Here is a 20,237-nt window from a genome sequence, read left to right on the forward strand (position 1 = left end):
CACCCTGGATTAGGTCGGCACTCCATCTCAGGGCAACACAGAGAAACAAACAGGACAAACCACCATGCACACGCACGCAATTTAGAGACCAATTAACCTAACAGTCAGGTTTTTGGGCAGCGGGAGGAAGCTGGAGTTCCTGGAGAGAACCCAGGCATGCAGAAGGAAACCAGGTCAGGAGTCAAACCCACAACCTTCTGGCTGCAAGGCAGCAGCAGTACCTGACAAAGAAAAAGCTAGCCACCGTGTAGTCCCGCCATTTTTTTTAATAAAATGTAAAGAAAAGATTCATTATGATTTCATAGTAATTTTTTTAGAGATGCTTGTCCCATTCTCTGACAGTAACAAAGGTCTTTTTAATCTAAACATGACAGGAGCGTCAAACGTACCTGAAAGTTCAGAACGCTGTAGGCGTATTTTATTTTAATCATTCCTCCCTGGAAACGAAGGACATTTCTAAAAAACTAAAAACACTAAATCATTGATGTTCAGGCTCATGTTGTAAAGTTCTGATCATCGCTGTACATCAGCAGTTACCATGTTTGCACCGGTTCTGAAAGTCAAGTGTTTATTTCTGGTCGTACACGACTATTCAGAGACTAGCTCTAGGAATGAACAAAGCTAACAAAAACAACAAAAACTAACAAATAGAAATTAACATTTTACACCTTTTCTTCCAAATCCAGCTCTCTTTAGAGGACAACAAACCAGAAACAATGTGGAACCTGGAACTAAAACCCATCTAACAGTAGATGAACGATTTGAAAGATCCTACTTTCTGGAAAACCCAGAGAGGAAAAACTGATGTAACTTTTAAACTGAAATTTGTAAAAAAGACAACAGAGTTAATCTGTTACAATCATACTTGAATTAAGAAGCACAGCTGCTGTTCTAAAGACAAAGAGCAAGAGAGACCGGGACACATTTGTCTTTCCAGACAAAGAACAACACAGCTTAACGGTGAGAAATCAACTCTAGACAAATAAAGATTAAAAACTGAACAGACTATCTATGCACGTCCATGAAAAAGATGAAAACAATAAAAGCAAAGTTAGTGAAAATGGACACAACAGTTAGTAGTTTTTATGTTCATCAAGCTGTGATGAAAATCCATTTAAAGACCCAAATACAAGAAGGAAGAATATTCACAGATTGTCTAAAGATAAAACATAAAAGCCATTACTGAATAATGTTTCACTAAGGCATCCCTGATAGTTGAATTCATTCATGCCGTCTGAAATATTTCGTGTTTAGAATCAGCATCCAGAGATGTCTTTGATCTTGTTGCGGCGCTGAAAGCGCGTGTCGGTGGGGTCGAAGCCCTGTTCCTTCGCCCCAAACAGAGCCCAGCGGGGCGTCTTGGCCATGTAGTCTGAGGCAGAGAAGCTCTGCTGTCCCTCGCTGTCCTGGTGAGCCTGGACCAGCTCCTGGAAACGCTCGTAGTCGATCCATGTCCACCACTCGCCATTCACCCTGAACTGCAAGAAAAAAGAAGTGTGCACCGTCAGCCTTTAGGAGGGGAAAATCAACTGAGTCCTGAGCAGCAGCGCTCTTAAAGCGGCTTCATAGTAAAACAACATCCCATCATCATCCCACCTCAGAGATGTTTTACAGATGTTTTTATCAGCACACAGAGCGCCTGTGCTCCACATAACCCCCAGAACATCTTTAAAAACCACGTATGACTATCAGTGTTGCAGAAGCATTTATTCCCCTTTTTCACGTCTGGATCGTTTCAGCCTCACATTTTTGCATTGAGATTGTAAATTGTGTGGAAGATGATAAGTTCCCATAAAAAATGGCGGATTATTTGTGTAAAGCCTCATTTATTCTGATTCCCCTAAAATAAAATCCAGTGCACACGTCAGCTTTCAGAGGTTAGCTGCTTAGTAAATAGTTTGTAATTTATTCTCCATGTAAATGCAGTACTGCAAAAAAGAACTAAAAGAAAGTAACATTTTCTTGAAATGAGTGTATTTTACCTTGATTTGAGCAGTTAATAACTCTATTTGCCAATGGAGAGAATATATTTACCCCTAAAATAAGATAATTAGATACCTTACACCTGAAATAAGATAATGGAGATTAATTGTTCCTATTTTTAGTGCAAAAAATCTTATTCCATTGGCAAATAGTCTTATTTACCTGCTTAAATCAAAGAAAAATACACTAATTTCAAGAAATTTTTTATTACTTTTGGTTCTTTTTTCTGTTTCTGGCCTCAGAGGTTTATTGGAGAACACAGTGATGAAGACCAGAGCTTCCCAAGCTTTGCTGCCTGCGATCCCCAAAATAACCACGGCACAAGCTGGTGACGCCCTTTTTGTTTTGGAAGTAAAGAGAAAAGGAGAGACCGTGGTGTAAGTGCAAACCTACAAAGACGTGTCCGCTTACCTGAACTGGGTTGTTTTCCATCTATTCAGAATTAGTTTGTGTTAAAATCCCAGTGGAAGAAAAACTTCAGGTGGATGTTGTAACGTGACGAAAATGTGGAGACTTTTAAATGATAGGAATACTTAAGCAAAGGACTGTAAATCCTCGTTACTGACAGGAGGGCAGAGTCAAATCACAGTCGGGCAGGATTTTAACGGTTCTGTCTGCTATCCAGCGGGGGTATTTTAAAGTTTCATCTTTAAAATAGGTCATGATGACTGAAACTGCATCACAGGTACAGAGTGAACCTTCTTGATGAGCTATAAATGGAGGTGAAACGGTGCTAAATTGCCCCCAGGAAAGGACTGCGGTGTTGTTAGGGCTCAGCTTTTTTAATTTAAAGGTACCTTCATGCTGATAGCTACTTTGGTCAGACCTGCAGGATACCTGGCCCACCTGCTTAACTCAAGAGCTAGAACAACGTTGACTGACAATGATGGAGGTGGAAAAAGACACAGTATATCCCTGATGTATTCTTAAATAAAAGCAATTAAAAAAGGTCCAACAAGAATGCATGGAGGACTAACACTTATTTGCACTGCAGAAGACCTTCCTGCTGAGGAGGCCTCACTGAGGGAGCATCGACTACATGGGTTTAATACTCTGTGCTGTGACATTAGAGAAAACAAAACCTCTGCCTGCTGCATTGTTAATGAGGCTTCAGACGTAAGGTCTGTTGGGAACGAATGTTCCTGGTAATGAGAAAGGATGATATTTATTCAGCCGGCTTTCCAGGGTAATATTTTCTCTCTACAAAGAACAAAGTAAAGCTGTCTTGTCTGGGATGAGAACAGGACTGCACGCTGTTTTAACTGATAGTGTCTCTGATAGTAACATGCTTCCTACAAATGTTTTCCAAGTCAAAGTCTCATACCGGTCCAGAAAACGGTTTTCAGTTCCTTTCAATTTTACTCATATAGCGCCAATTCACAACCCCTGTCATCTGAAGGCTCTTTCCAAAGTCAGATTCCATCAGATCCTCCAGGTTGGTGAGAAAGTTTCCTCTCTAAGGAAACCCAGCAGGTTGCATCAAGTCTCTCCAAGCAGCATTCACTCCTCCTGAAAGAGCGTAAAGCCACAGTGGACAGTCGTCTGCATTGTTGATGGCTTTGCAGCAATCCCTCATACTGAGCATGCATGAAGCGACAGTGGAGAGGAAAACTCCCCTTTAACAGGGAGGAGAACCTCCAGCAGAACCAGAACCAGGCTCAGTGTGAACGCTCATCTGCCTCCACCCACTGGGGCTTAGAGAAGACAGAGCAGAGACACAGAAAGCACAGAAGCTCACACTGACCCAGGAGTACCTAAGCCTATAGCAGCATAACTATAGAAGTAGCTCAGGGTAACATGAGCCACTCTAACTATAAGCTTTGTCAAAAAGGAAAGTTTTAAGATTAGTCTTAAAAGTAGACGGGGTGTCTGCCTCACGGACCAAAACTGGGAGTTGGTTCCACAGGAGAGGAGCCTGATAGCTAAAGGATCTGCCTCCCATTCTACTTCTAGAGACTCTAGGAACCACCAGCAGACCTGCAGTCTGAAAGCGAAGTGCTCTGTTAGGAACATACGGGGTAATCAGAGCTCTGATATATGATGGAGCTTGATTATTAAGGGCTTTATACGTGAGAAGGATAATTTTAAATTCTATTCTTGATTTAACAGGAAGCCAATGAAAGGAAGCTAAAATTGGAGAAATATGATCCCTCTTGTTGATTTTCATCAGAACTCTTGCCGCAGCATTTTGGATCAGCGGAAGGCTTTGAACTGCATTTTGTGGACTTCCTGATAGTAAAGAATTACAATAGTCCAGCCTTGAAGTAACAAATGCATGGACTAGTTTTTCAGCATCACTCCTGGACAGAATATTTCTAATTTTGGGGGAAAAAGTAAACTCTGGAAACCTGTTTAATATGGGATTTAAATGACATGTCTTGGTCGAAAATAACACCAAGATTATTTATTTTATTACCAGAGGCCAAGTTAATGCCACCCAGATTAAGTGATTGATTAAGAAGTTTATTGTTTAAGGACTCTTGTCCAAAAATTACAACTTCTGTCTTGTCAGAAGTTTAAAGCATGAAATTTAGAGTAATCCAGGTTTTGATGTCATTAAGACATGACTGTTGTCAAACTAATTAATTGAAATAATCAGAATTTATGGACAAATATAGCTGAGTGTCATCAGCATAACAGTGGAAATTAACCCTATGCTGTCTGATAATTTTACGGACGGACGGACGGATGGATGGAAGTTAGGGTTTTAAAACATAGACCTAAAACCTGGAAAAGCAGCTGGATGGGTGCATAGGGTAGGATTTCATAGCTTTCAGGGTCAGTTATCACTGACATGGACAGTCAGGAGAAACCTGAAGGTTACTTGGATCTCTCTCTGAGGGCTTTTTATGTTTTTGGTGTATGAAGGAAAATAAAATAGGCCCCAGACGTTTAAAACAAAAACAGCCTCTCTTGATTTTCAAATAGATCGGGTGCTCACTGTTGCTTCCTCTGCAACGTTGTCTTGGACAAATTGGAGGAAAAATGCAGAGGAAGAAATGAAGAGAAGGGTCCATGTGAAAGAGAATAGTCAGCTGAAGGATGACAGAAAGCGGAGATCCAAACAGAAATGCCTTGCAGTGCTTCAACGGCATCTAATAAATCATAATGTGTCAACAACGCACAAAAGCATCTTTTGCAACTTGCTGTGGGCAAAGACACGCTGAAACACACACAAAAAAAGATTGTAATCCAGTTTAAACTTTGATGCTATCTCAGCTATCATTAACTTTGCACTAGTTTTTCAACAACAAGACCAACAAGATTTTAGTTCTGCAGAAACAGTGAAGGTTAGCAATTTATTTATCATTTATGTTCAAAACACATTCTTGTTTTCTATGAGGGAAAAAAACTTCCAAATCCGATTGAATATTAATGACAGAACAAAAGGTCAGTTATTGTTTATTTGCAGACACGTGGAGCTTGTATACCTATCAGTGTTTTTATGGAGAACCTAGATTTATAGTTTATTGAGGTCTGACCAGATTATAAGACATAAGGCATATAAAATGTGACACAAGCTCTTTTATGGACATGGTAGTTTTGAATCCAACAGAAACCAGACGGATAGAACTGCAACATCATTCCCATGTATGTATCTAAGCACATGCCTCTGATCTTCATCAAATTTATTAAACTCAAAAAAGTGATTTAAAGTACATCATGTCAGTTAACGCATTTCTGGAAATGGTGGAAGCTCTTAGTTCTGAGTCATTTAATGAAACTGGGGGTGGATCAGATTTTTCACCATCTGACCTGCAATCACCGGTCAGCCGATCAAGGGAGGTCTGACTTCGATCTCAGGGGAATGACTAATATAATTTCCTTATAAATCTGGGAGAATAACAATTAATCGTGGGGTTCATGAAGGGTCCATCTCACGGACCATTTTTTTACGACCAAAGCTCAGATCAGAGTACTTAAGCTTCTCCTACCAAATATATGCTGATGACACAACTTTATGTCTCAGACGTGTCACCGCAGGATCCTAGTCCTCTACACTCATTGAGTCAGGGTGTCCATAATATCAGTGAGTAGATGGATCAAAGTTTCCACCACCCTAATGCAGAAGAGACGGAAACTTTTGCTTTTGGCCTCAATGTATAGAAAGAGGGAATCTAAATCAATGGGACTAAAAACCACAAAGTAGGAAGGGAATGTTGGTCTCAGAATAAAATTTTGACAAGGTTAATTTACTACAACAGTCTTTGATGGTCTTCCTTAAAGGAGCAATAAGAAATTTACTGTAAAAATCAACCTAAATCATTCTCACTTCTCACCCAGGATTGAAGTAGCATTCCCTATAAACAATCAGTCCTCTCCATCAACAATGTCACGTTTTTCTCCTTTCAAACCTAGAGGTACGGTCTGGAATGAAGGCGGTTTCAAAATATAACCCTTGTTTACTTCCTGGTTCCTCAGCCAATCATATGGGAGTTCCCAGGGGTCACGGAGCGCAGCATTTGGTATTTTATTTAGGCCAGAGTCCTGACCAACAGAACGAAAACGGACCTTATATCACATCCGTTCTTAAATCACTGTAGCGTGACAAACTGGTTCCGTCTTTGTCAAACTATAGATTTTTTAAATTCTGCCATTGATCCAAAAACAAATATCTAAATGATCTTGAGCCAAAATAAGTTTTAAAGCTGGTCCTGCTCAATAAGCGTTCCCAGGACCAGAACTAAAGTGAGCCAAGCATTTCCTTTCTATGCTCATCGGGTCTGGAACAAACTCCCAGAAAACCTGAGATGTGTAGAAACTGTTGGCTCCTTTAAATCAGGACTGAACACATTTGGGTTTACAACAGCTTTTCATTGAAGAATCTGATCTGTTTCAAACATTTTACTCTTGTACGACTTTAATATCCGTCTTTTAACCATTATCTCTTGTGCAATGCTTTGCTACTCTCTTTCTGTCTTTCCTATAATCTCCTGTAAATCAGTCTGTGGGTTATTTGGCACTGGGCCACACAGACAAAAAATACTTATATAAGTTCTGTTTTTACTTATTAATTGAGTAACAATGTTTTATTTTTTTAGTACTGAATGCACTAATGTCACAAACACCATTTTCCTAAACAACGCTCAAATTTTATTCCTTTTATGTTGTTGTTATTTTTGCATATCTGCTAAAAAGAAATCTGGAACCTAGTCGTTGCTGTGGATAAAATGCAGCATTCCAGTAGCACGGGTGCATTCACACAGACTATCTGCATATTCCACATGACAGATTTCCTTTCAGCGTTAGTTATTAAATCGGAGAGGCCCAAACCTGAAGGGAGCAGAACTTTCATTGACACGTTTTAATGATTTCACTGCAAACGAGCGGACACATGTGCACTCTGCTTGGCCTGAATAATTGAGGGGAATTTTTCATGCTCGCCGCAGCCTGAACTGAGCTCAGCTAACGATGCCTACAAGCACGGCCAAAATGTTTTGAGTAGTGTGCCGTAGCGGCTGCCGATTTTTACGCCTCGTATCTGCAACCGTGGCCGCTGAACTGTGACCGTTACGTCTAAGCAGTCGGAGAGGAAATCAAAAACGTGCGTCCTTACCTCCTGCTGTGTGGAACCTCATCACTGCCTCCAGTATGAACATATGGAGTAAGTGTCAGCTATCCACAAACTACAGCTCAGCATCATCTCTGCCCGGTGATTTATGATGAAGATCTTCTTGCAAACATCCACAGTCTATAACTTCTCCTCTTTGGATCTTCTCTGCTTTTGTTTAGCTGTCAATGATAATTTAACATCGGCTCCCCCCCCCCCCCACACAGTTCTCACATCTTGTTTCTGACCATTAGGGACCAATTAGCACAGCTGTGGTCGATCTCTACCAGCATTCTCCTTCTTTATAAGCAAAAGTGCACTGAGACCCGAACAGCTCACACCAGACCTCCTAGCTAACAGATTTGGGAGTAATAATCTCCGACATTCTCTCTTAAACTTTGTCAAACCGACAACGAAAGCCGATAAATGCCCCTGAACTTTGTTGCGTCCCAAGGTGGTAAGAGTTTGGATTTATTTATGCTTAATTTCAGTTGTTTGTGATTCAATATTTGTCATTCCTGGGGGTCATTCCTCAGTGTAGTAAGTCACAGGCAGCACTCCGCAGACTACCGTATTCTTCGGACTTAACATTCTTAAATTTTCTCATAAATTGATGGTGCGCCTTATAGTCTGGTTGCGCCTTTTATATGATTACTGTTGTGCTTACTGACTGATTTTTATGTGGTACAATGAGCTCAGAAATCTGTTAAAATGTCCAAGTAGGACTTTGATTAAGCCTCTGCGCTTAATGGATATTAGGAGCATTACGGTACCTGATAGGACCCCTGAGCTGTCTACCAGACTGCCTGACTGTAATGTCTAAACTAGAAGTGCCTTCATGTAAAGGCCCACACATACTCGGGCGTAGTTCACTCCACGGAGGTCCGCCTGTACAGGTACGTGCACGGCTCAATTTTCACAACTTCTCGGTGGCAAGAAGTCTTAACATCAAACTGTTTTATATCTGACACGGAGCTTGATTCACTGAGCTGCTCCAAGCAGGCGTTCTCCAGGACGCAGCATCACAGTCTCTCTGTTCTCACTGACAGGTGGGAGTCCGCTGGAAAAGAAACGGCTCTAGGTGCTCAGCTAGCTAATTAAACATTTTACCATCCGTTCTGCCGCTTCGTCCCACTGGCAGAAAGTTTGGGAATTGTAGGAATTTTCCACAAGAAATGTAGACAACAGTACGCTCGACTATGAAGGGTAAAACGTCCGCAGAGAGTCAGCGCAGAGTCCGCCAAGCTCACAGTATGCGCCACAGTACTCCTGAGTATGTGGGAGCCTTTGTGCAACCCGCGCCTGGAGCTAGCACCAATAAACCTAGTAAGTTAGTTCAATATAAAAGTTACGTTTATTTTGGCCTTATGTTAGAAACAGGACTGTGTAGTCCAGCTACTCTGTCCTCCTGACAGAAAGGTTTGGACGTGGAGGAGTGATATTACACACTTGGGGAGAATATTTAGTGCGCCTTATGGTCTGAAAAATATGCTATCTACATAGGGTTTATCTCTTAACTAGTAATATTAGACAACACTTCTGACTTTTTTTAAACTCATCGGATAAATTGCTATCCGACGTTTTATTTTATAGGATCACATTCATCTGGAAAGCTTTCCTCCTTTGGTGGCTCGCATTTTATAGACTGACAGAGTTTGGAGTCTCTGTCATGACATCCGTACTTTTTGGCAACATTCAGCTCCATGCTCAGCTGTCTTCATAATCCGTTCACGACATTTCAACTTTAAATATTTCCAGATATCTCCTCTAGAACTACACAAGACTTTTGCTATTTAGAAATCATATGATTATATGTTTCCCCCTTTTAGGCATAAACTTACACAACATGCCAATGACCAATCTTTTTTTTTTTTTCTTTTTTCAAAGGAAGTTTAATAAACAATAAACCCTGTTGTGTAAAAGTAAAAACATGCTTTCACAAAGTGAGACGGAGAACAGCAAAGCAGGAAGCCAAACGAAACGGGAACCTGCTTTGGAGAGTGTGCAGTTTCTAGAAGAACGCAGACGAGGAAGGACATGACCCAGCTAGTCATGCGTACAGCATGTGTTTGTAAAGCTTAAAAATTAATAACAAATCATTGCGATTTTGTTGCCGCGTAAAAAGAAGAAATTAAATATGCAAAATGTGTTTTTAAAAGCGTTTTGCTGAACACAGGGAGGGGAGTACATCTTTAATTCATGCAGCTTGAGGGCCCTGAACCCAACTACCTGCATGGTTGCATTAGGTTTTCATCTGCATTCAGCAGCTGGGGTCTTACCTTTGTGTGTGCAATGAGCAAACAGTTGGAGTGCTCGTGCTCACAGGCGATCTCATACTGAGGCAGCATGTCGGCCAGCTGCTGGACGAAGGCGACCACCTCCTGATGCCAGGGAACGTTGGCCATGGTCAGACTGCTGGCAGAGCTTTCCCCGCAGTACGTCACACCCTGGACAGAGACACGGACACGGTCAGACGTGACCAACAGGGCAAAGGCTTGATAAAGACATCCCCGTGAAGCAATATTCAGAGGAAAAATGTCACATTACATATGGAATTAGTAAAAAACAAAAAAAAAAGATGCAATTATTATTTATATAGTGCAAATTCACAACTTGTGTCGGCTCAAGGCACTTTATAAAGTCGATTCAATCAAATCGTTCAGAGGTTGGTTAAAAGTTTTCTGTCTAAGGAAACCCAGCAGATGTGATCAAGTCGTTGAGTTGTAGCATTCACTCCTCCTGAAACAGTGGGAAGTCCATCAGTTCTCAGGTGTTTTTGTTGAAGGAAAACTTTTCAACCCCCCCCCATCCCCATCCCAACAAAATTTGTCAAAAATGTAACTTATGATTTTCTTTTTTTAATGCGTTAAAGCTGTCGTTCTGAAGATTCCCCTGAATCCCTTTCAAAACGAATAACATATTTTTGGGTTCATTTATAACATAACAATGGTTTCTAGCCACTGGAATATTTCAACATTGCCACACTTTTTAACTATATACTATTAAACAACAATATAGCTATGAACCTCATAAGGCAAAAATAATATCAAGCCATGAATAATAAAGACAAACTTCAGTTACATTACATTTTGTACTGTTTTATAGGGCTGGATGATAATTCATTAACTCAATTCAATTCAATTCAATTTTATTTATATAGCGCCAAATCATGAAACATGTCATCTTAAGGCACTTGATATATTGCAATGTTAATATATATATTAACGATATATATATATATATATATATATATATATATATATATATATATCGATCGACGTATATTTATAATAGAAAATATGATCATTAAAAAGTTCAGTAGTATAACAGTTTTACTTCTTTTTGCATGCTAGCTAAAGTTAATACTAAAGTCATTACATCCTCCCAACCAATCACAACACAGACCCAGGAACCAAGCTCCGCCCCCTTGAGAGAGTTCAGAGAGCATACCTTCTTTTTACTTTTTAAAAAACTTACAGTTTTGTTAAAAAGTTGGTAGAACAAAGGGTTAAGTTTGAATTCCCAGTACCTTGACTCTGCCCCCAGAGGGCGTGTCCCATTGTTTGAGAAGCATTGGTGTAGCCACAGTGGACTGTTGTCTAAGTTGTTTAATTGATTTAGCAGCAATCCCTCATACTGAGCATGCATGAGGCGACAGTGGAGAGGAAAATTCCCCTTTAACAGGGAGGAGAACCTCCAGCAGAACCAGAACCAGGCTCAGTGTGAACGCTCATCTGCCTCCACCCACTGGGGCTTAGAGAAGACAGAGCAGACACACAGAAAGCACAGAAGCTCACATTGACCCAGGAGTACTTTCTATGTGAGGGAGAAGGTAATGGCAGACTTGTGGCCCAGGTGGCTTCATCTAAGAGAAAAACATTAAATAAGTAGATAATCTCTGAGCCAGTTTTTAGATCTGGAGGATTAAAGAGAGCACAGACGACAGAAAGGTCAAAATAACACGTGGGCAACAGAAAAACCACAACCGTAAACGCTGTATCTGGATTAAATGATAAAAACTGTGGTTTACATTAAAATGTAAAGTCAATTTAAAATGCTTAAAACGGTACTCTAAGAGACTCTGTAGAGTTTTGGACAAGCAGGAAAATAGGGCTCACATGTTGAGAATATGAATAACAAAAATAGAAGATTTGTCAAAGTTGTAAACACACAAAAAATGACAGGACCTTAATACGATTCTACAGAAAGTAAAGCTTGTTCTCTGGCACATTATACAGTTGAGCCCAAAATGATGCATACCTCAGGTGGAACTAGGTTTCTGTGAAAGGATTTTTATACAACCAAGGCATTTCTGATAGGATATGAGACACACATATCTTAAAAGATGAAATAAAAATACAAAACAATTCCGAAAAATCCAATATTTTTATTTACAACTTAATGAAAAACTATACATGCTTTACTATAATCAATGAAAATAATGAATATAACGTAAAACCACTACAGTTTAGTATCTCATAATATTTCATATATTATTTACCAAATAATTGACTGATTTTCTTTTTTGTGTGTAATTGATTAAACAATAGAAAGCACTATTCCACGCTGCCCATGCATGGACTGTTTTGTATCTGAGAGTGAAGGAGCTACATGTGAAGAATACAAAACAAATGGAAAGTGTCTTGCATCATTAGGGGCTTGTTTTCTTTAAGAGACAGTAAAGGCTGGGTGGGGGGGGGGGCAGGAATGCTGTACAGAATTGATGAGAGACCTTGGCGATATCAGCCTTGCCTGGAGGCCCTCTGAATAAAGATCACCTTTCCAGGACTTGGTATAAATCACATGGAGCAGCAGAGTCAGGAGAAGCCAGATTGAAAATTACTTTTCAGATGTACTGAAGGAATTTATATTCTGTATCAACCGATGACGCAGAACAATGAGCGCCCTCCCCTGCTCAAATAATCTATTCCTTCCACCTCTAATGGGAGTCGTAAATATCGATCGCTGAAGCTCAACGCGCTCTCACCCACACCTGCGTGTGTTGCACCAAATTTATCTCTGCCACGTTTACACCGTTGGCTGAATCTTTTCACTCCCCCCCCCCTCCGCTGATCCATCTTTTCCAGCAGCGGAGGGATCAGTGACAGGGAAGTGGCGCCCAGTGCTCAGCCGGGACGCTAAATCCCACATCGGACGACAGCTCAGCAGTGGACTGTACAGGCGGAGCGCACTACGTCACATGACATGAGAAGATTATAACTGATGCGGTGACAACAAAGGTGCCTCAGGTGATCATGAAAAGCAAACACCCGCGCAATTTCTTATCTTTATGGATCTGAGCTCTGATTTATGACGGATAGAGAACACGTTGGATCTGAAGGAGGGCAGTCAAACTTTTTTACAGTAGCAGGTAGGGGTGGGTATTGCCAAAGAAGTCCCGATTCGATTCGAATCACGATTCACATGCCACGATCCAATTCTATCACGATGCATCACGATACTTGAATTATTGCGATGCATCGCAATGCATTGTGATATTTTCACTGAACACTGTTAGAAAAAAATACAGCCATTACCAGTGGCTGACTGGCTGTGTATGATCTGGATAGTGTCTTCAATTGATACATAACTGAAAGCAACTGAATTCATACATAGCTGTATTTATTGAAATGACTTTTGGAGGTGTTGCCATGAAAACAAATATTACTGTTACTGGAGTGGACACACTGACAAAAAGTGCTTAGGATTTATTAAACTTAAAATAATAAAATAAGGATAATCAGTGCCGTTTACATGGCCTCAGTGGTCCTTTAAACCAATGAAGTTGTATTCCACTTGTTTTTGGCTGATGTTCGCCAACCATTCATGCAATTTTATTTATTCATTTTTTTTAATTAATAAATCGATACTTGGCGTCAAGAATCGATGCAGTAGATCGCAAAAATTAGAATCGCGATGCATCGTCATGACGATTATTTTGCACACCCCTAGTTGCAGGCTACACACTATCAGGTAGGAGGGTGCACTTATGCCGGTGCCCGAGCCCCGGAGGGGAGAATTTTGAAAAATAGTCTCTCTGATGTATTTTGGAAGCTTTCAAGACAGGTGATTCTATTTAAAGAATAGAATCAGAGTGCATGTTTTAAATTGAATAACAAGCAAAAAAAAGTGAATGATTAATTCTTCAAAAAACAACCTTTGTTTTTTTTTTTATTATTATTATTCTTAAAACATTTTTTCACATGTTATCATCGTGTTTTAACAAGGTTTTGAACAAATTTGCATAAAATTAGTTGAATTTGAATTACCAGCACAATATAAAACAGATCAGATTAGGTGAATATGACAATTTACCAACTTCCGAGCGCGCAGTGATACAAAACGCGCGCGCTCAGTTTTTTTTCTCAGCTCGCGCGCTAGACCTGCTCATTCCATGCTCAACACCAGCTGTGCTGTGCGCTTGCTTGGCTGTTTCTCCACGAGCGTCGCGCGAGAAGAGTTTTTCAGAGTTGAGCTCGGATTGGTTCCTGCGCGCTCAACCAGAACGCTCCATTATAAAATCGGGGAAAAGTAGGCGGCGGCAAAAGCTGCTATAGACGGCGATCTGCCGCCGGTGACCGGCTACTTTTGACTGCCCTGCTGAAGTCACCTCATCCACGGCCGGACGGATCCAACACATGGGCTACAGATGTCGCATTCCCCACGTAGAGACCGGAGGCGTCAGAAGAGTCTTAACCTGGGCTCAGGAGAAAATAACCAGGCTGTTGGTCAGTGGTCCAAAGTCTGTTCAGATGAAGGTGAGCATTTGGAAATTGAGCTAGCGGAGTGCGGAGGAAGGCAAGGCAAATTTATTTGTATAGCACATTTCAGTACAGAGACAATGCAAAGTGCTTTACATGATTAAAATAGAGGGGGGGGGGGCAGAATAACAGCAAGTAGGAATAAAATGTAGAAACAAAATAGAACATGGAAAAATTGAAACTAAAAGCAAACATTAAAGAGTGGAGAGGCCCAGCATCCACGCTGCGTGAAGTCCAGTCAGTGATTGGTTTGGGGTGCCATGCCATCTGCTGGTTCTGGTCCACAGGGACCGCTGGGTGCCATTAGGCAGACCAGAGGATTGCTTGGGGCCCCCATGGACCCCCAGAGGGCCAACAACCTTTGAACCAATTCAGACCAGTGAAGTTCTTGGAGTCCCTAGCGGAGCCCTTTTGACAGAGCTTTTCCATTTTTAATAAAAGTTGCTTTCAAACAGCCAAGCTAAGAATGCTAAACTATTAACTTAATTTGCTAACTAAATATGTAGTAGGGGTTTTATAGTATTACCGATATAGTGAACAATCTTTTTCGTCTTTGAGTTATGGGGGTTTATCTTATCTGCTGGTTGCACCACAGGCCAATCATTGTGACCTTCTCAGCTAGCGCCGCCATCCATGCTCGTCCCTTGCTAGTTTCACTTGTATCCAGTGAGCTTCTGTTTCACTCGTTCATAGTAGATCTACTGCTCTATGCTTAGAAAATGGCTGAGAGCAAACCTACTTACAAGTTTAAGAGGAGAAGAGGCAGGCGACAGAAGACCAGATTGTATTTGGAAGTTTCCTTCACCTGATCCTCTTTAAGGAGCAGAAGTGCTCAAGAAACCCCATCGAGAATCTATGGAGTATTGTTAAGAGGAAGCCGAGATTCACCAGAACCAACAATCTGGGTTCTTTAAACACGTCAGCAGAACCACAGGCTGATTGCCTCCGTGTCACGCTGCATTGATGCATGAATTCATGGGAAAGGAGCCCCAACCAACTACTGACTGCATAGAATTAAACACTTTCAGAAGCCCGACATTTATGTTTGAAATATATATATATATTTTTTTTATCTTATGTACTTTTCTAATGAATTTCCACTCTTCATTATCTTTAAGTCTCAATCCTCTAAATTATAAGAAATGAAGGCATTACATCTCTCAAAAATGTATATAACATATGAGTTTCACCTTCTAAAATGACAAAAACAAACATTTTCCCAACACTCCTAATTCTTTGAGATGTACCTGTAATTACGGCAGAGGTGGAGAAACCCAGGTTTCCTTTTCCTTCCCCTTCAGATTTATGCTCTACTTTGTGTTGAACGGTTGCGTAAAATGACAAAGAAAAACCATTAAATCTGGGGATTAGAACATGAACTGAAGTGGAAGAGTTATGAATACTTCCTTCTGAAATAATACACTGTAAATTCTTAATGTGTTTCCATCCCTGCACCTCTGCTTTTTACTATGCATGTATTCAAATAACAGGATTATATAATGTCTAAATCTAAAAAAGGAACAAATAAAAGCCCTTAACTACAGGAAGAGTTGTACTACAGCAGCAGCCTTCCATCAGTCAGCGGTGACGGCTAATTTTAGAGCCAATTATGTGATTGAGCAGCTCTGTCACACTGTCACCACAGTCCCATGCGGGACGCAGCAATTACTGGGCTCGTGATGAGGTCCATAGCCGTCTCTCTGCTCAGGCGGCCAGAGGGCTTTTATCTCTTCACTAACGGACAATATACCGCAGGAAGGAGGAGAAGGGAAGGGTCAGAAAGATAAGAGGGAGAAAGAGAAGATGATGATTTAATAGATGAAGGAGATTAGAGTGAACGTTTTGCCGGCAGCGCAGCAAAGAAATCAGAGACTATTCTCTCAAAACCAAGTCAAAAGTTTCCGTTTTCTAAGGTCAAAAAGACAGTATAATAATCAGAATGATAAAAATTTCATGAAAAAATAAATCATAAAATAAATATAAGGGAAATAAACAAATATTTAGAAAGTTTTTTAGTCTTCCTTTCATCTTTTAAGATTTGTTCAAGATAAACGTGCTGCTGTTGTGTCCAGGCAATCATCAAAATATGTTTCCTCTTTGAAGCAGTATCAGATGTAACTATAAAGGGGGTCTTAGTTTCCGTATGAGGTCTACTGGACACATTTACTCTGATTATGAGTCCACTCCCCTGCTCCCAGCAGTCTCTTTAGCACTACGCTCAGTTCAATATAATAAAATGTCCATTTGCTGTGGATCAATACTTCCTCCATTCGCGGTCTGAAATGAAAAGTTAACAACAACAGAAGACTAAGGACTAATAAAAAGAGAATATGACAGATTATGACAGCAAAAAAATGTAGTAAAGACAGAAATACGGTAGGAATGTTCATGGATTTGTTGGGACATCCCCCTCCAAGGTAGCCAGGGAGCAAACATGTTATGGACTCCTAAAAGGCAAGAAATGGCCTCATAACTAATCACATTTAATGCAAAGCAACGACTGATTCTGCAGGATTATTGCTAAATGGTAAATAGGCAGAAATTCTGACCCCTAAAGGACATTCCACACGGGTTGCATGACATTTGGAAAACACACGGTATGCGATAATATTGGTAAATGTGGTGATAATTTTATGACTTGAGGTCAAACAACACACCGCATTCATACACAGACGGCTGCATCAACCTGAGGCAGGAGGAAGCTGGAATTGAACCCACAACATACCGATTGCAAGATGATCAATCTACCCAGAGAGCAACATTTGCTCCAAAAAGGAGCGCGTGTCTTTCCTCGTTTAAGTGCTTCACTACTATTGCTGTCAAAGCTTCTGATTTTATACTGCGGGTCACATCTGCTGATGATCAATATGATCATAAATGCAGATTTTTTTACCCTATTCTTGTTGAATCTAAGTTTTTCACAAGTTCTTTATATGTTGGCATCATTGTTAAATAAATAACAGAGGTGCTTTAATGCACTTGTGGTTCATTTTAGGTTGTTTTCCCATGGCTTTTATTTCTGGGAAGGACCAAATTATTTTTGTTAGGCCATGAGACGTAAAAAGCTTCTTTAACATCCATCCATCCATCCATCCATTTTCCAAACCGCTTTATCCCTCATGGGGTCGCGGGGGGTGCTGGTGCCTATCTCCAGCGTTCACTGGGCGAGAGGCGGGGTACACCCTGGACAGGTCGCCAGTCTGTCGCAGGATTTGATATTAAAACAACCAAGTATAGTTAGAAGTGAAATAAATACGTGAACGACTTTCATTAAAGATATCAAAATGACCTCAAAAGTTTGAGAAACACAGATAAGGATGATTTTGTGGTTTGCTGAATAACGGAAACTGAAAAACTATTTTTTTTGTTCAAGCTGATACAGCAACATAGATGAGGCAGCAAAAAAAAAAGTTTCTTTCAAACTGGTGGAATCTTCCACACTGATTTAGAAAACTCATGAAGCAATAGATGCATATCTGACTGGAGACGTCAAAAAACTTTAAAAAAAAGTCTTCTCTGCTGGGGTTATGCAGTTTTTGGGTACACTGATGTTATAACAGCCCTGAAATTAATCCTCCTAATTACTTTCCTCCATGAGAACGCACCCGAGGCTGAGGGAAAACAAAGATAGCAGTTTGATCTTGTAGCTTTATTATGGAGCCATGCTGACAGGTCCCAGAAACAGCCAGATGAGATTTAACAAAAACATAAGTTAATCTTTTAAAGTACTGAACAAAGCCTCTTGCTTCCTAGCGTCGACTCTGTTGTATTTTTAATTTGGCATAGTTCTTTCTTTTTTTTCCAAGCTTCCATGATAAACATCATAACTTGATCTTTAGCCATTTACTTTTGTTCAGTATTTCTGTTTCAACAGGAAGCAGTATTTCTGCTTCCTGTTGCTCTAAAAATCTTTCACGTTATTTTCTGTTTTTGGTCCAAATTCACCAACTCCCTGTTTGGAAAATGCATCAACCCGAGGAGAATATCAAGCACTAAACCTCTATTGTCTCGTAGCCCAAATGTGCTCTAAATGAGAGTATGTGGGAAGTTATTCTTGTGCCGGGCTCTGTGTGGGAACAGGTATTTCAAGAACACTCATTTTGACAGCGGGAAGCCTTTCATTCGTTCTTTTGCTTTGCTTTTTTTTTGTCGTCCGGTGGTTGAGAATGACGGGTGCACCAAAGGGATGCTTGTATTCATGAACGAAACAATGAGCGCTCCAGCGTGGCCTCTTCTAATCCATTCCCTTCTCAATCTCGACTACGGCTGATGTAAGAGATCGCAGCTTCTATGAGGAACAACGAGTAATAAATAAAAAAATGCATGACCAGAATGATCTGTGTCTTTTTTAAAAAGACTTCACCACACCGGACTCTGTTTCACACTAAATTGATCCTCAGTCCTTTTTTTTATATATGTAATAATGTCCAAAAACCGACAGAGGAACCTTTTCTTCTGATTACCCTCGTGTGTCGGCTGGGATCGATCCTTGATTTTCTCAAAAACAAACCCAGATTTGATGCTCGTCTGTTGCCATGACAACCGCATCTCAAACGATTACCAGCTGTACTAATGCAATGCTCGCCCAATGGCCACGGTAAGGTCAGCGGGGTACGCGGCCCACTCCTAAAATGATATATCCAACCTGAAAGGCTCCAAAAAAATGGGACATATCTATATTTTTATTTATGTTGTAATAATAACCCCAAGTTCACCCAGCTGAACCATTAAAATTATAGATTGGAGAGTAGGAACATATACAGGCAATTATCAGGGATAACACACACACACACATACACAGGAGAGAGACAGATAGAGAGAGAGAGACACATGAGACAGAGACAGAGAAGAGAGAGACAGACAGAGACAGAGACAGAGAGAGACAGACAGAGACAGGACAGAGAGAGCAGACAGACAGCGAGAGACATATATATACATATACATATATATATATATATATACATACATACATACATACATACATACATACATACATACATACATACATACATACATACATACATACATAGATATATATATATTATATATATATATATATATATATACATACATATACATACATACATACATACATACATATATATATATATATATATATATATATATATACATATATATATATATATATATATATATATATATATATATATACATACATATACATATATATATATATATATACATACATACATATACATATATATATATATATATATATACATATATATATATATATATATATATATATATATACACAGACAGACAGACAGACAGACAGACAGACAGACAGACAGACAGACAGACAGACAGACAGACAGACAGACAGACAGACAGACAGACAGACAGACAGATAGATAGATAGATAGATAGATAGATAGATAGATAGATAGATAGATAGATAGATATACACACAGTGCGACCTCTGTATCAGTAGGAAAGGTTGGTGCATGGATTTAGATTAAGTGGAGAAGCCTGAGCATCTTCCAACGCCCAACAGTTCAGACCACAGAGAGAAGTAAAAGTCTTCTTCCGCTTTCAGTGTTTTCCCTTTCAGGGGTCGCTAAAACGAGTCATTTATCCTTTGCATCTTCTTAAAGATCAGTAAAGGTATACGGTGAAAAATAACAGGTCTCCCGCCTACATTTCTTAGTTTTAACAGTTTTATCAGTTATTCTTGCAGTGAGGAATGGGACACTGCCTTTAACAGAGTTTAAGTTTTGACCTTACATTGCCTAAGAACAGGATTGAGCACTCCCAGACGTACGCATGCGTAACTAGGATTGTTGCTGGATGGATCCTTGGCTGGACTCATTTACTCCAACAATAGATTCGGCTATAAACTCCAAGGAGGATTTTTATGGGCTTAGTCATAGCAGGTATTGAAGTTAAACAATAAAATGCACCACGCTGTGATGCTAACT

The 20,237-nt window shown here is 40.1% G+C and overlaps 1 protein-coding gene across 2 annotated transcripts in view; it reads right to left on the bottom strand.

The window, feature by feature from the left end:
• Window positions 1-406: 406 nt before the first annotated feature.
• The window catches only part of tyw1 (tRNA-yW synthesizing protein 1 homolog (S. cerevisiae)), a 66,762-nt gene continuing 46,931 nt past the window's right edge, over window positions 407-20,237 (bottom strand). Inside the window, exons 15-16 of one of the 2 annotated variants that reach the window (XM_036149864.1) lie at window positions 9,814-9,981; window positions 407-1,478 (exon numbers count right to left, since the gene is read on the bottom strand). In XM_036149864.1, the coding sequence (XP_036005757.1) occupies window positions 1,257-1,478; window positions 9,814-9,981 (390 nt within the window). In that variant the 3' untranslated portion in view covers window positions 407-1,256. The remainder of the gene's footprint in view (window positions 1,479-9,813; window positions 9,982-20,237) is intronic. The other variant, XM_036149865.1, reaches the window with a different exon arrangement.

This window comes from Fundulus heteroclitus, chromosome 18 (assembly GCF_011125445.2).
Source record: "Fundulus heteroclitus isolate FHET01 chromosome 18, MU-UCD_Fhet_4.1, whole genome shotgun sequence".
Classification (NCBI taxonomy): domain Eukaryota; kingdom Metazoa; phylum Chordata; class Actinopteri; order Cyprinodontiformes; family Fundulidae; genus Fundulus; species Fundulus heteroclitus.